The 14,932-nt window shown below is 35.3% G+C and overlaps 1 protein-coding gene across 2 annotated transcripts in view; it reads right to left on the bottom strand.

The window, feature by feature from the left end:
• tmem117 (transmembrane protein 117) overlaps positions 1 to 14,932 on the bottom strand; it is an 83,851-nt gene that overhangs the window by 14,676 nt on the left and 54,243 nt on the right. For both annotated transcript variants that reach the window (XM_066724385.1, XM_066724384.1), the window contains exons 4-5: positions 11,209 to 11,308; positions 3,968 to 4,065 (exon numbers count right to left, since the gene is read on the bottom strand). In XM_066724385.1, the coding sequence (XP_066580482.1) occupies positions 3,968 to 4,065; positions 11,209 to 11,308 (198 nt within the window). The remainder of the gene's footprint in view (positions 1 to 3,967; positions 4,066 to 11,208; positions 11,309 to 14,932) is intronic.

The following is a 14,932-nucleotide window of genomic DNA, read 5'->3' as shown; positions in this document are numbered from 1 at the left end:
AACTGCAACAGAAGGTGGATGCTGGGATATTAAGCAGATGGTAATCAATCATTTTCAAAACATCTTCTTAATGATTCCTTCAATGACATCCAATGGCATTTAGTCAGTAACAATGACAACTTCGGTGGTGGCTTGTCTGAAGCAGCAAAGCACACAAAAGTTAAATTCCTGCAAATTAGGTTTCTTTATGTCCCTCTCTGAAGATCGACCTCACAAATCCGCTGTCTACATCAGGATCTGCTTTGTGTGGGAAAGGATACAAACTCAGCTATATATTCAACCAGATTCTTCAATGTGTTTTTTTTTTTTTGACAAATATAAAAAAGGACTGAATGTCTTGACTGAAGAATTGACTCAATTGTTACATATTTCTAAATACAGTCTCTCAGATATTGTCGATAAATACACTTTGCTAGCGCTGGAAAAGAACCAATAAAAATAGCAAGCAACAAGAAAATAATTTAACATTCTAACCAGAAGGAGAAATTAATTATTCAGCTAAACCCATTGTGTTTATCTTACCCCTGTGGATTGTTTATCGTAGCCTGTTAAACATATTTTCTGAAATATTGTTGAAAACTATCAAGGTGAAGAATGAATCTGGGTTTTTATTTTATTGGTTCAAACAGTTTATTTTTTTCCCCTAACAATTTAAGCAGAAGGTACAATAAAATACATGTTTGATGATATGTTCCATGTTTAAAAATGCATGTTTCTTATTTCTCATCCTTTTCTTAGATGTGCTTCATCTGTTTTGACTGTTCAAGACAGTTTGAATGAATTAATGCCTTCTCGTGCTTCCAATGTCCCATAAGCTCTAAAGGGATAGCTGGCAGCTACAGTAAGTGAGATAATTATTTGATTTGCATGTCTTCTAAGTAGATGCTAAAAGCTCTTTGTAGGGATTCAATGAGTCACAGACAAAAAATCACAATCATGCAATCACAGCTCAAATGCACACTGGAGACAAGAGTACAGAGACAGAGCACAGTCCAAACCGGCCAAAGGATTGTGTTCTAATCTGCTGCTCATATTCTCTGAAAACGATGCACCTAAAATACATGAGATGTCTTCCCGAGTGCTTGTTGATAGGAACTGGTCTGTATGACTTCAGTTCAGGTTGTCGCACCTTATAATTGAGTATGTATTATCCTCGATTCAACATAGCATTTCAAGGTTTAACACTGAGGTTAGAAAACCTTCTTTAATCAGCACAACTTTATTGTTTAAGAGCAGTTTTTCTTTTCTCTACACTGCAGTGATAGAATTGGATAGACAATCCCATATGTTTGTGAAATATATACAAAATATTCTCAAAAATCATTCACTTTCAAGATCTATTTCAATATACACTCACCTAAAGGGTTATTAGGAACACCATACTAATACTGTGTTTGACCCCCTTTCGCCTTCAGAACTGCCTTAATTCTACGTGGCATTGATTCAACAAGGTGCTGAAAGCATTCTTTAGAAATGTTGGCCCATATTGATAGGATAGCATCTTGCAGTTGTTGGAGATTTGTGGGATGCACATCCAGGGCACGGAGCTCCCGTTCCACCACATCCCAAAGATGCTCTATTGGGTTGAGATCTGGTGACTGTGGGGGCCAGTTTAGTACAGTGAACTCATTGTCATGTTCAAGAAACCAATTTGAAATGATTCGACCTTTGTGACATGGTGCATTATCCTGCTGGAAGTAGCCATCAGAGGATGGGTACATGGTGGTCATAAAGGGATGGACATGGTCAGAAACAATGCTCAGGTAGGCCGTGGCATTTAAACGATGCCCAATTGGCACTAAGGGGCCTAAAGTGTGCCAAGAAAACATCCCCCACACCATTACACCACCACCACCAGCCTGCACAGTGGTAACAAGGCATGATGGATCCATGTTCTCATTCTGTTTACGTCAAATTCTGACTCTACCATCTGAATGTCTCAACAGAAATCGAGACTCATCAGACCAGGCAACATTTTTCCAGTCTTCAACTGTCCAATTTTGGTGAGCTTGTGCAAATTGTAGCCTCTTTTTCCTATTTGTAGTGGAGATGAGTGGTACCCGGTGGGGTCTTCTGCTGTTGTAGCCCATCCGCCTCAAGGTTGTACGTGTTGTGGCTTCACAAATGCTTTGCTGCATACCTCGGTTGTAACGAGTGGTTATTTCAGTCAAAGTTGCTCTTCTATCAGCTTGAATCAGTTGGCCCATTCTCCTCTGACCTCTAGCATCAACAAGGCATTTTTGCCCACAGGACTGCCACATACTGGATGTTTTTCCCTTTTCACACCATTCTTTGTAAACCCTAGAAATGGTTGTGTGTGAAAATCCCAGTAACTGAGCAGATTGTGAAATACTCAGACCGGCCCGTCTGGCACCAACAACCATGCCACGTTCAAAATTGCTTAAATCACCTTTCTTTCCCATTCAGACATTCAGTTTGGAGTTCAGGAGATTGTCTTGACCAGGACCACACCCCTAAATGCATTGAAGCAACTGCCATGTGATTGGTTGGTTAGATAATTGCATTAATGAGAAATTGAACAGGTGTTCCTAATAATCCTTTAGGTGAGTGTATATTGCCAAAGTTTACATATTGCAATATTTCTTTAGAATACAGCATACAAGTATTTAATTTTCCTTGTGTGATTATGCAAAACAAGCTGCCAGTAATAGTTTTATTGCAAACAAAGATAAAACATTCTTGACTAAATCAATACAATAAATAAGAAATTCCTTTAATGAAAGTTCCCTTCTTTATATTTAACTCTTTAATAATCTGTTCATAATTTACACACTTAAATGGCTTAATTTCATTATATGAACTCACCTAAAGGAGATTATTTTTCACTGAGCATAAAGTACAGGGATAATGACTGTGACATCCTAATATCAGTGATCTTATGTGCTGAAATTCTTTATAGTAAATGTATAAAAAAGCAGTTAAATAGTCAAATGCTTTGATTAACATAAGTGATCAAGACGTCAGGTGCAACAAAAAGCAGCAGACCCATGGTTCTCCAAGGACCGGCGTTGAGAACCACTGCACTATATTAGCACCTTTAATGAGTTAGTAAGACTGGCACTTTTACTGGGATCTCTATCAGTTTCATTAGTTTTACACTTCCCAGACGTGTCGGCCAATGGGCACATAAAATATGACATGGAAAGGTGGTCTGAAAACATCAAAAACACATTTTCATATTCTTTTCCTACAAGGGTACTATACTGAAATTTTTGCAATAACCTTTTATGTAGGGTTCACATAAATATTTACTTTTTTTAATATGTTTCCACTCACATATTTTTTTTTCTTGTAAAAAGAAAAAAAGAAAACAAAACATTATTGTGTAATTATACTTTCAAGGTCAAACAAAGAAATCTATATGAATATATAAGGTATTATAAGGAAAAATAACTACAATAGAAAACCAAAAATTGACAGAATTGTTATGCAGACTGAAATCCACATTTTGATGGATTTATTAATAACCCAGAAAAGGAAAATTGGAGGTGTTCTTCAGAAATATGACTCAGTCTCCTATTACATACGGTACAATTAGTGTGCACCGAGAAAAGGCACATCCCACTCACAGTTATAAAAGCTCTCCTTCCTTCTTGTCTACATGTTAACGTTTATCGGATAAAGACAGAAATAGTTTCTCAAGCCCACTTTTTTTTAAGCTGCGTTACACATAAAGAGTGAACCCAAGTATGAACTCAATTATTCACTGATATCAGTGAGTATGAACTGAATTAACTTAAGCTGAGATTGATTCGGATGTGGAGAGAATATATTCACATGCATTCAAGTAATAATCGTATCCAGTGTGCGACTCATGAGATTTATGTGCTGCAGCAGGGTGATTTGGGATTCTCTCTATCACAGGATCCAAAATACTGCTGCTGTTATGACAACACAAACGATAGCGAAACCCACAGCACAACTTTGAAGAATGAACATGTCTTACCAGAAGAGAACAATTCTGTTATTTCCCTGTTTCCAAAATCTCCTGGCAGCTTTTCCCCAGTCTGGGTAGTGTTTATCTTGAAGCATCATATCAGTCACCTGTTTGATTGAAAAGATAGCAGCGTGACTCTCAAGTCAAAATGCAATTTCAAAGCTTTTCACTGTCTAAACTTTACACGTTGATGTTTTTTATGCTTCTACAAAACTCAGATTGTTAACATTTTCAAGACAGAGGTGTGTGGAGAAACATATAACTTGAATTAATATTTTCTCACGTCCGATATTAAAAGAAAGAAAAAACAACACGTACACTGTTTTCAATAAAGAGAAAAGAAGCACATTTTGTAACCACTGTACATAAACCATGTTTCTTTTCAATCCATGTGTCGGTTCTCGGCTTTTGCTGCAGGTCAGAATGAAGACAAAATCTCTGCCTGTCTGACTGAATAAAAGTCAAGGATTAAAGAACAATGAATGAAGATGAATAAATCCCCCACAAATAATTAGACTATTTTAAATTTTTTATGACACTGATGCCATTCAACTTGTATTTTTAACCATTGAGAATACGAACATCTGTAATCACATTACAATGATTACTTTTTAATGAAAATGGTTAATAAAAAAAAAAGTGCTGGCAGTCGATACAAATACAGAAAGAAAAAAAAATATTGCTTAAAACAACAAACTATTAAAAAGAATTGCAGAAGGACAGCACGCATGCTGTGTTGTCTGGAGTACATGAGTTTGACTTGTCATTTTGTCCGCAAGCTGAGTTAATATTTTCTGATCACTATATTAACGTGAAGAGGATTTGACACAAACATGAAACATGACATGGACACATTCGTACAAAGATAACAGTAAAGCATCTTAAGATAGACCATAGATGGAAAACATTTTAGAAACACATTTTATATAGTCCACTTACACAGACATATTATACGTACTGTGATCAGCCATTGTATAATTATTCCAAATCACAGACAATTTTCAACGGACAAGACATATATTTTTCATCAGTGTATCAGGGCTAAGTGGTTTATATAAAGACCATTCTCCAACTTTCTGTCCAGTCAGTGTTTATTGGTAAAAGACAAAAGTAGACTTGATGCTAATCAGATTTTCACCCTGCAAATTAAATCTGAAGGTTCACTTCAGTGTTTAGATTATGAGCCATTACAATTATAAAAGAGTACTCTTATATCCAGTTATTGGCTTTTGAAGTTACATCGCTATGAATTACTGTCAGAAGCTTAAAGCGGGCCAAGCAAATTGAAATTGTTTCTAAGCATGTCTGCATTTTAGAGTTTATTATTGATTTTTTACTCTACATTAGGAGTGAAACTTATCTAGCTGGTATTTTTAGCTACATGACATGATCCACTGAAATGTTTCTGATTCAGTTAAGTAAGCAGTGAACAGTGACATTGTAACTAATCAATATGTTAACAAGTTAACTTGTCTTTTCCATGTTGTTGGTTGGCCTCCTGAAAAAGGACTTTGTTTAAAAACTGACTGGTTCAAATTATTCTGTTTATTGAACAATACATATTTAGTAGTTTTATTTCAGTACTATGATTTATTATTTTGTAATAGTTTTGAGCACGGTTCCAGTAAAAAGAAGGCTGGTCATGAGAGAAACATAAGTGACTCCATAAGATATACATCTTCATCGAAAATAAAATAAACAACCGATGAATTCTGAGAAGACAATTTGCAGCTCCAGAAACAGTTTCAAGTCGAGACACTTGACGGTTTATTAGAAGAACACGTAATTCAAAGCTTTATCAAATAATGAAGGCAAGCTGAAAGATAAAGCAGACAAAGCAACTTACTACATGATCTGTCACGTTGTCTTTTTCCAACATGCAACAGTGTTTCACAATTGACTTACTCTCACATAATTGATAAAAAAAAATGTCTCAGTAGAATCTATTAAGGAGATAAACTATAATATAGAATGTGTAATTGGTAGTCAGACCTAAAATTACAAGAAGTCAAGTATATTTGCAGAAAACCTTATTTTATCATATTTTTTATAACAATCAATTACACATTAGTTACACTGTCTCACCCTATTAAACTGGATAAGGTCCAAAGGCTCCATAAATTAAATAGGCTCTCCATGTGGCTGAGCAAGAAAAAGGCAAAACTGAATCTATCTTCCTATGCTAATTTATCTTTTTACTTTACTGCTGTAATGAGTTATGAAGACTGTGAAACCAAACAATTATAATTGTAATATTAGCACTTAACTGTTGTGCAAATCATTTTCAAGTCACATTTGCATTGTCAAAAATATGTTATGTATCATTTCTATAATAAGTCACATAATAACACAACTCTAATATGTTCAGCATTATAAATGACTCAAGATTATATGAACTGTTTAATTATTTATTTCATTCATTATTGAGGTTATCAATGTTTCTTCATTTCCCCCGTTTAATTTTCTATCAAGACTGTAAACAATATTAACCAAGATATTGTAATTAATAAAACAACATTAACCAGAATATGATTTCAAATTATCAAAAATCATCTGTTTATCCAATAGTTTTATAATCAATATTTAAAAACCTAGTGGTATTTTACCATTGATTGTTTAACACATGTATTCAGTTATTACTACTACTACTACACTTTGTATTGCGGTTATGTTTTGTAAGTCGCCCAGGATAAGGGCGTCTGCCAGGAAATAAATATTACTACTACAACTACTACTACTAATAATAATGCATTTATTTATCTTATAACCCTTTTAGGTTAAAATACTTCAACCATGCAAGGACAATTTAACTAAGAGGAACAGGACACCGAAAGCCTTGTCTTGCAGAAACTACTGTGCTTTGCACTACAGTATGTGTGATCAATAGATTAAAAATATATTCCCCTTCCCAATATACCAAAAAGTCAAGGATTGTTTTACATTTTTGCCCCGGTGTCCTTTTTCAACCTTGTCAATCAGCAAAGAAACTGTGGCATTTACTCAGGTATTGGCATCCTTGTTATTGATAGGACTGATAAACCGTCACATTTGATTAAACCAAAACAAAAATTAAATATCCAATGCTTCCCTGTTGAAAGCATAAGAAGTTCCTTCTACAGTGAAGTATGAAAATGTCTGTTCCAAAATACATGAAGTGACTTCACATTTAGTCCATTGCAATGAAGTTTGTACCCATTAGTTGGAAATTAGAAACTGGTAGAGAACAAGAACAAAAAACTGCTTTGTGTTGAGAAAAAAATAAGTGAAATATTGTATTGTAGCTTTTTAAGTGCTACATTAATTTTCTTTAATAATTCTCTAAATTAACATCTACAATTAAAGCATCCCCAGCTATCTGAAAAAGAGAATAACACCCAAAGGGACTATGGGTAATTGTGCATAACAGTAGAATCCATGAATGAGTTTTGCATAAACGTTTGCTGATTGGCTGCAGTGTGCTGTCACTCAGAGAGCCCCTCGCTCTGCCTGCTTTAACTACATCAGCACACAGACATCCTGTTCTTTTGTCAGAACAAACAAGTTGATAAGCATACATGTAGGAGCTTCTCCAGATCTGCAGGGACACATGCACCCGGGGACACAAATGGAAATTGGGCTTCAAGACATTCAAAAAGGAAAACGGGAGACACTTCTTCACACAGTGATTAGTCACAATCTGAACAAACTCCCCAACGATGTGGTTGAAGCAACAATTTGGGAACATTTAAAAATAGACTGGATAGGATCCTTGGATCACTCAGTTATTAATGGACACCAAACGAGCACGATGGGGAAAATGGCCTCCTCTCGTTTGTAAACTTTCTTATGGTCTTATGTTCTTATTTCTACCTTGAGGTCTTCATTCATCTGAAGTCAGAACGTTGCTTTCCTGCTTTCCGGGATGGCAAAATAAAACCAGAGAACATTTTCTGAGAAACAATTTTGAAGAACCGATTAATTGAGTGCAACCTATGAGGATCTGTTGGGCACCTCTAATTTAATTTGCATTAGCATCTCAGTCATCGCACATCAGAGGCGAACCTCTTTGACATGAAGGGTCACCAAGCCAAAGAATCAATACAACATTTCAGACAGGAACCTCTGTTGCTTCACGGTAGGAAGTGCACAGTGAGCTTTTCAATGCCCAGTAGAATTCCACTGAGCCCAGTGGCTCATGGGAACTGTTTCATGGGACATGTTGGGTAGTTTTCAGGCCTCATAAATCAGCAACAACCACACAGAGAAACTGTCGCTGAGAAGACTAGACTTTATACATTAGTACTGTGAGCTTGGCAGGAATGAGGTCAAATCCACACATTAATACCACGAGTGCACAGCATAATACTTATTTTCAATTATACATTTTTAAAGAAGATGATTCCAATTATTGCTTGAAGACTTGAAGAAAGGTTTTTATTGATTTTAATATGATTAGCAGCAGTATTAGCCTCTTAATGGACAATAATAAACCTGCCTGTACAATAGAAGCACAAACTGGACTTACCAGCGAAGGCAGAGGCAAAGGCATCACTACATTAAAAACATCTGTAAGAGCTCTCTCTGCCATCTCTTGAGGGCAGTACTACACATCAACAAGGCAATATACAGAAAAACATACGTTTACTTCAGCCTTACTCAAAACACTAGAACCCATTCAGACTCAGTAGATCAATATGAAAATGAATACAATAACAGTAACAGGCAATTCAGGGATGAGTGTCTTGAGACCAAGACATTAAGTAGAAACAAATAAAGAATTATAGCCCTAATTTATTTCAGAGATAATTACTACTCCTTCTGACAAACTCCAATACTCATACAATTCCTATAATTGATGTAATATAGTACATTGCACTAAGAATATATAGATGCATTTTTGCAATTAGAATGATTACCAAATACAATGGCTCATTTAGCAATATTCACTCAATAAGATTGCCCTTTCGCTATAAAGCAACCTACATCCAGAGTTAAGGCTCACAGATATCTATGTTTTATACTATTTTAAAATAATTAAAACAGCAAATGTGTTTTATTCACACAAGTTGTAAACAAAGAGATTGTAAAGATATGACAATCAACAAAGACGAATGACACATATTGAACTTACAGAATCAAATTGCACAATTTTGCCCACACTACACTCTGTAAAGCGCTGTCTAAAACAATATCCCAGCAATCAGCAATCTCCTGTCTTGTATACTTGTTATCTACTTTGCATTCTGTTTAAAGTATAACTAATATAAGAAATTATATGATACATTTATTTAATTCCATTTAATGCCTAGTTAGATTAATTAAAATCAATGAGTCAACTCAAGTAAATGTTTCTTTTGTAAAAGCATCATTTTAATATATGGATTTTCTTATATTGTATGTATTGTTCGATTTGCTGCAGGATTCTTGAGATTCTTGCAGAGATTTCCAGCTCCAAAGCCAAATAAGTTCTGTAGCAATTGTAAAGGCAGGGAAATGACTGGTATATAAAGCTACAAAACCCAGTGGAGAATTAATATCCTCTCAACCACAACATACCTCCCAAAATAATTTCCTCTGCTGAAAATTAATTAAAAAAATTAAACAGATAAAAGCTGATCTTTAACATTTACTGTTTCATTATTTAACTGAAATAACTGTCATAAAATAAGGACAAAATTGAACACATACATTAAAACCATTAAGAACGGTCTGTAATTAAACTTATTGAGAAGATAAAACGCTATTGATTATTTTTTATTTATCCCCCACACCACCAGATAGCCAAGGGACAAAACACGGCTATTAGTTTCTCAACCTCTGGTACAGGATTTGTTAGATACAGGAAGGTTTAAATGTACAATATAGCAATTACACAAGAAACTAGAAAAGACAGTACAGCCAAGGTCACTGCATCAATAGATTGCATCTCCAGAGAGTTGTAGAAGCAACCAACAAAAATAATTAATATACAATGAAATTGCAACAACATGTCATTCCTTGCCTTTGAAGGCAGTGTATAATAGATATACTCCATCTGTCTTTCTAGCCATGACAATACCATTTACTGGCAGAAATACAAAGCAAAAGACAAAAAAAACCCGCAAAACACAAGAAAGGCTCCTTATTAAACGCAGATGTGTGAATGAATGAAATAAAACATTCAAATGTAAAGTCTGGATTCAGCACTTCGGTTTTGCACAGGCCCACGTTCTCTTGGAAGTGTGTGGAATACTAATGCAGGCTTTGTGGAGGCTTGTCAAGTATCCTACCAAGAGGTGTCAAGCTATATTTTAGCTATAGAGTCAGCTAAATCCCACTAGACCCTATCTTGTCTTTATGTTGACAAATGAACAAGAACATGATACCGTGGATCTGAGCCTCTGTCAGGTTTTACTCTGCATCACAACACCCTTTTCATACACAGCTGTTTTCTTTGACCTTTGTGCATGAATTCTTCCCAAAGGGCTTTTTCTTCTTCTTTCAAGGCATCTCTACCATCTATTATTGGAGAATACTGGATTTCTCTGAATAGAATAGCTGTACCCTTAAACTATACAAAAGAAGAACAGCCATGTGTGTTATTAATAACATTGGCAGGATATTGTCTGTGACAGGCTTCCTCTGTATTTGTTTGGTTACAGAACTGATCTGAGACAACAAGCTTTGTCTTTGTACGCTTATGAATTTAACTAACCAGTAACTCATAATTAGGCATGACCTAATTTGATCAGGTAGTGTCAGGTGCTTCTTTTCTCAGTGCAAGATCACAGCACAAACTATGGATGGATAACCATACCTAGAATATTGTCAATTTCTCATTTTCAGTTTTTCTTCCTACTTTTTGTGCTTCTCTGTACAAATATATACATTTGTTGTCTATTGTCATTGCAAGTCATAACTGCTTTTATTCAACCTGTATTCATTATGATGAAACAAAGTAACCCATAATAGCAAGAACACTATCTTAGAGTAGATGCCTGTGTAAAAATCCTGTTACAGTGAGTAGGAACCAAATGAAAATCGTATTACATTTCAAATAAAATGAATTATATCCTAAAAAATCTAATGCTTTGCAGGAAAAAAAATAAAAAATATTTTTCGTCTGAATGGCTTCTTACTGAGAAACATGCCCATATTGAGAAATGGGAATCAGAGATGACATACCCCCATCAGCAGCAGATTACGCTGGGTTTAAGGTTTAAGAGCAAAGTCTGATAGATCTGTGGGAAATGGAAATGCTTGTGGAAGCAATGAAAAGTTCCCATTCTCACCATCCAGGCAGTCACAAAGTCTCCCATCCAGGTTCCTACTGCTGCTATTTTCATTAAACTTTCGTTCCTGATGCCCATGTACTCTGTCACCATGTGTGGACTGTGGGGGGGAGAGGAAGAGAGATAGAGAGAGAGAGAGAGAGAGAGAGAGTCAGCACTTCTCAAGTATCATGATGCTCAATGTCAGAAACTATAGATTTCAATCTTCTACTGCACTGAACAGTAAGAGATAACTTTACTCATCTACAACAACCATAAAGATCAAACTTCCTGTTTAGTACAAATTCAAAGTTCTCTCCCTGTCATTAAAAGAACTGACCATTTGTATTAATTCCTGGTCAGAAAGAAATATTATGTTATGTGCTGCTATAAAGTACATTAATTGAGCAATTCAAGCCATCTTGAGAGAGGCCATCTGATATATAACAGCTTCTTGAAGTTTAAGTTCATTCTCTGAGCAAAATTATTTCATGGAAACTCAACAACCAACCTCTACACAACTCCAGCCGCTCTACGCATGTCATACTTTTTCAATTCAAAGAGGAAGCACCAAAAAAAGAAATATTGTTTCAATTTTTTTTTTTTCACTGCTCACAATATCACATCCCACTCTGCCATGTGGCATTCGATATAACTGTTTATGCATCAGGAGATGTACTTCTGAGAATCTGAAATAACACAGCTTTGTGGGTAGTGAATAAGATTAGGAATAATGGCATCCAATTTACAAAAAAACAGCAAGAAATCCTCCAGGTTCTGCTTACAGTCACAGTTTGGCAACACTGGATGGGTTTGTAACAAAAAACGATCTACCAACAATGAGTTGATGTTGCGATAAATATTTCAGTTTTAAACCAGCAAAAACATTTCGTTTTTCCATTACATGCTCTCTCTTAACTGCATAACATTTCTAAAACTCCTATTTCACAACAAAATAAACGTGTGCAATACGGACACTGAGCATCCATGCAAAGAAGTGCTGTACATTGTAGTCTGAGGGAAAACGGACGTGAATTAATAACAGCATGAATGCTGATGAATGTGGGCTGCAGCAAAATGAGCTATCTCCAGCCCACAGCTTGAAGAAGGAGGTTGAGCCATTTGTAGGTTGTCTTTTCTCAGGACAACTCATTTCTGGGTGATAAGATTGCTAATATTTTGTTTTCTCTCCTTATATTATTTCTACGCAGATGCAGGGTTATTATGTTATTAACTTGTCAAGACTTCGATGCAGAATGTGAAATGTTGCGCATGTCTTGCTGTTCGGGACATGTAACTTTGTATCATTTATTAATTTCACTGATGTCTTTTTTGTATAGTACGCTTCATTTTAATATAAACTTTCTAAAATGTTGCAGCACCCACCAGAAAACAGATAACTAACCTGTTTCCCCTGTAGACTTAATTCTCATTCACAGGCAACTGTAATCATACAAAAAAAAAAAAACTGAAATATGTAGAGATCTGTATTTAACCAATTATTGTGTCACAAATAACTGGTGACATGTGTCAACTGTTTACTTTTATTCTTAATTATTTTATTGTTCCTTGTAGAAGAAATGTTTTAGCCACTGTTTAAATCAGTGTTTGCTTCATAATCCAGACAAAGACAAAAAAACATCACCTATATAAATATATACATTTCTGTAATGGTTTTCTCTGCAGCATATGTTGACTCTCATCCAACTTCCTCCAATACTGCTTGCTATGTTTCTCTCATTATTAGGTTCTTACATGTACAACTCCATCAGCACAGTAATTCTGCTGTTTCCTAGTTTACCATCCAATTGTGTCACAGGGAGCTGTGAAAGGAGCAGAATCGTCCTCTCTCCTTCCATTTAATATTACCAGGAGGAGGAGACCACACAAAATCTACAACAATCAAATTGTGAACACTAGGATGGTCCTGGGGGACTAGCTGTTTGTTTCGACAGGGACAAACTCACATTAACAACACGGTGCACTATAAACCATTTAAATTCAAGTGCAAGACACATTTCCTACCTGTGAATTGAATTTTTATTCATACACTGCACTGACCCCAGACTGTAGCTGCATTTTTATTTGGCCGTGTCAGCGGTCACAAAATTGCTTTTTCGGCAAAAAGTGTTGTTAAACAGCTGCATTAAAAGTGGATTATAAATCATATGCCATCAATATTATATTCATTAGATTATTCTGACAGGGCTTCATTAATGGAATCGTGATGTGTCTAGTGACTGATCACTTTAGCTCCCCCAAAAATAACCTTCTTGATTAGAATAAGGATTTATATCTGCATTAACTCAGTAAGATGCTCAGTGTCTTGGACCCTGTCCAGCTTCTGAAGAGGTCCCATTGGGAGTCATTTACTCTCAGCAAAATTATAATCAATATTTCCTGAAACTCAATCAAACTGCTGCACAGTAAATCCACCAGATAATTCATATCACAGGATAACACCCCCCTGGAAAAAGCACTGGTTAATTAATGGAGAATATATATATATATATATATATATATATACACATACACATATATACAAACATGCACACACTTTATTGGGAATACATTTCTGTGGATACAAGTTTGAATACCTTCAGTCTTTTTCAATCAACAATTAAAGGCAACAGTTTTTCAAGAGAAAAAATATTGTTTTCTATCTGGGGTTCTGAACCACTCTATGGGGCAGTACTGATTACAAGCAATACATCGTCTGTTGGTCGCACCATTCAAATCACATCCTATGGACATCATCATAAAACATAATCAAATTGGTGACTGTTGTTGTGTTGTTGACCTTTTTACTTTCTGTCAGCACAGGATTGATTCTTCAAATAAATGTTACGTGTTGCTACAGTAGGTATCTTACAGCATGTATAAATATAAAACACAATGGTCTGTCTACTACTGTCTGCAAAATCAACACAACACTTATATTGTTGATAGTAAAACTGTAGACATAACATGATATAAAAAGAACTGCAGGTTAAAACAGTAGTGAGCAGCATCATAGAAGTGATCTGGTGTTATATGGAGAAAGACAGAACTGGGTTTTTCATTTTGCATTAGTAATAATTTGCAGTAATTTAAAAGAATTTACACAAACATAGCAAATCAGAATAATAATTTAAAATCATAAATTCAGCACAAACCTTGCTGACCAATCAGAGTAAAGCTTTTATTTTATTTTTATTTTAAGTTCAAGCTTCCCTTCATTATTCGTCTTGCTGTACTTGAATGAATAGTTCAGGTTTAATAAAGCCTGCCATGCATTTTCATTTTTTAAGTGAAGTACTTCATGATGCATGTTCCTGCTACATTTTTTGTAAATGGCCTACAAATATTTGCAATGTATTTATAACAAATGACTGACTCTCTGAGTCTAAACTGTAGTTCATAATAAAAAATTAAATCACTGAGCTGATATTTTTTATCGTTTCCTCTCTCCTCTTTCAATAAATGTGGTCTATTTAATATAATGTGCTATTGTATTCTCCTGACTAAGTTTTATTTCTTGTTATTCCACACAGTATTGTCCCTTGTTTATTCGTAACCCTGACAGATATATAAATCAACCATTTCCAAATCTCTGATTACTAATTAGACTCTCCTGCCACTCCACAGATGTGTTCAATATTCACCTATCTGTGACTTAGACAAACCAACACCGCCATCTTCAACTCATCTGTTTCTGAAGTTATGACAAAACAGCTGTGAGCTTTTATTTCTTTTTCTTAATTTC

Source organism: Amia ocellicauda, chromosome 15 (genome assembly GCF_036373705.1).
Source record: "Amia ocellicauda isolate fAmiCal2 chromosome 15, fAmiCal2.hap1, whole genome shotgun sequence".
Lineage (NCBI taxonomy): Eukaryota > Metazoa > Chordata > Actinopteri > Amiiformes > Amiidae > Amia > Amia ocellicauda.
This window is presented reverse-complemented; position numbering and strand designations above follow the sequence as displayed.